Source organism: Fonticula alba, assembly GCF_000388065.1.
Source record: "Fonticula alba strain ATCC 38817 unplaced genomic scaffold supercont2.3, whole genome shotgun sequence".
In the NCBI taxonomy this organism is placed as follows: Eukaryota; order Rotosphaerida; family Fonticulaceae; genus Fonticula; species Fonticula alba.
The window spans coordinates 1865256-1866374 of record NW_009242973.1 but is presented as its reverse complement, the minus strand read 5'-3'; the positions used below and the strand labels follow the sequence as shown (position 1 = coordinate 1866374).

Here is a 1119-nt window from a genome sequence, read left to right as displayed (position 1 = left end):
GCGGGCGCACGATCTTCCAGGCGGAGTTGAGGCGGGTGTGTGAGCTTGTTTTTTTTTGTGGTTGGGGGGGGGGGGGTGGGGGTTTCCCCCCCCCCCCCCCCCCCCCGACGAGAGCCCCCGGGCGGAGAGCCACAGGAAGAGGCAAGTGAGGGGGAAGAGAGAGAGAGAGAGAGGGAGGATGGAGCAGCGAAAGGAATGTCAGCTGTGGCAGGCCGGAAACGAGGCAAGCCGAGGAGGGAGGCGCGAGGAAGGAGAAGCGACGCGAAGGACGCACGCCTCGGAAATGAACTCCACGCTGATGCACAGGACGCGCGGGGACACAAACTGCCCGGAGCCATAGAGGGACAGCTGGTTGAGCACGGCCGACAGGAGGGGCGGCAGGATGTTCTTGTTGAAGTCCTTGGCGAAGGCCTGGGTCTCGGCATTGCGGAAGCTGGTGGCATTGACATAGCGCTGGTACACGTAGGAGAGGATGCGCAAGGCCCACTTCTTGGCACGCCACCAGGGGCCCATGCCGCGCTCGTGCTGGGTCGGCAGCGAGTCGAAGTCCGGATGCGGGGGGACCGGGCGGTGGATCAGCTGGAACATGCGCTCGCACCACTGGCGGAAGGTGGCAATCTGGGCCGAGCCGAAGTTCATGACCAGGGTGGTGCGGTAGATCTTCATGATCAGGCGCACGGCGGTGGCCGCCTCGTCGGTGTCCATGGCGATGCAGGCCGTGAAGAGGCTCACCAGGGAGGGGGACACCAGGTTGAACAGGTCCTGAATGGGGTTCTGCTTCTTGTTCTGCTTGTACTGGAAGGTGGACATGGTGGCGTACAGCGCGTGCAGGCCGCCGATGATGACCGACTGGTGGTCGGCGGTCATGGCCTTCTCGATGTCGCCAATCAGCCCGGGCCAGTTGGCCGGGAAGTCGCTGCGGATCATCACACCCAGCGGCGGCAGGAGCAGCTGGCGCAGGCGCTCCGGCGAGGTGGTCACCACGGGGACGATGCGCGCGCGCAGGGCCTCGCGATCAACCGGGCCGATCTCACGCCCGAGGGGATCCGGCTGGGTGCGCGACCAGAGCGAGCGGATGAGGTTCTTGAGGTTGATGGCGGCTGTGGCAGGGGGGGGGGG

General features: G+C 66.0%; 1 protein-coding gene across 1 annotated transcript in view; it reads right to left on the bottom strand.

Annotated features, from left to right (window-relative positions):
• Positions 1 to 1119, bottom strand: part of H696_02181 (hypothetical protein) — a gene marked incomplete at both ends in the record, with an annotated part of 4495 nt that overhangs the window by 2571 nt on the left and 805 nt on the right. Inside the window, one exon of the mRNA XM_009496079.1 lies at positions 275 to 1100. Coding sequence (XP_009494354.1) covers positions 275 to 1100 — 826 coding nt within the window. The remainder of the gene's footprint in view (positions 1 to 274; positions 1101 to 1119) is intronic.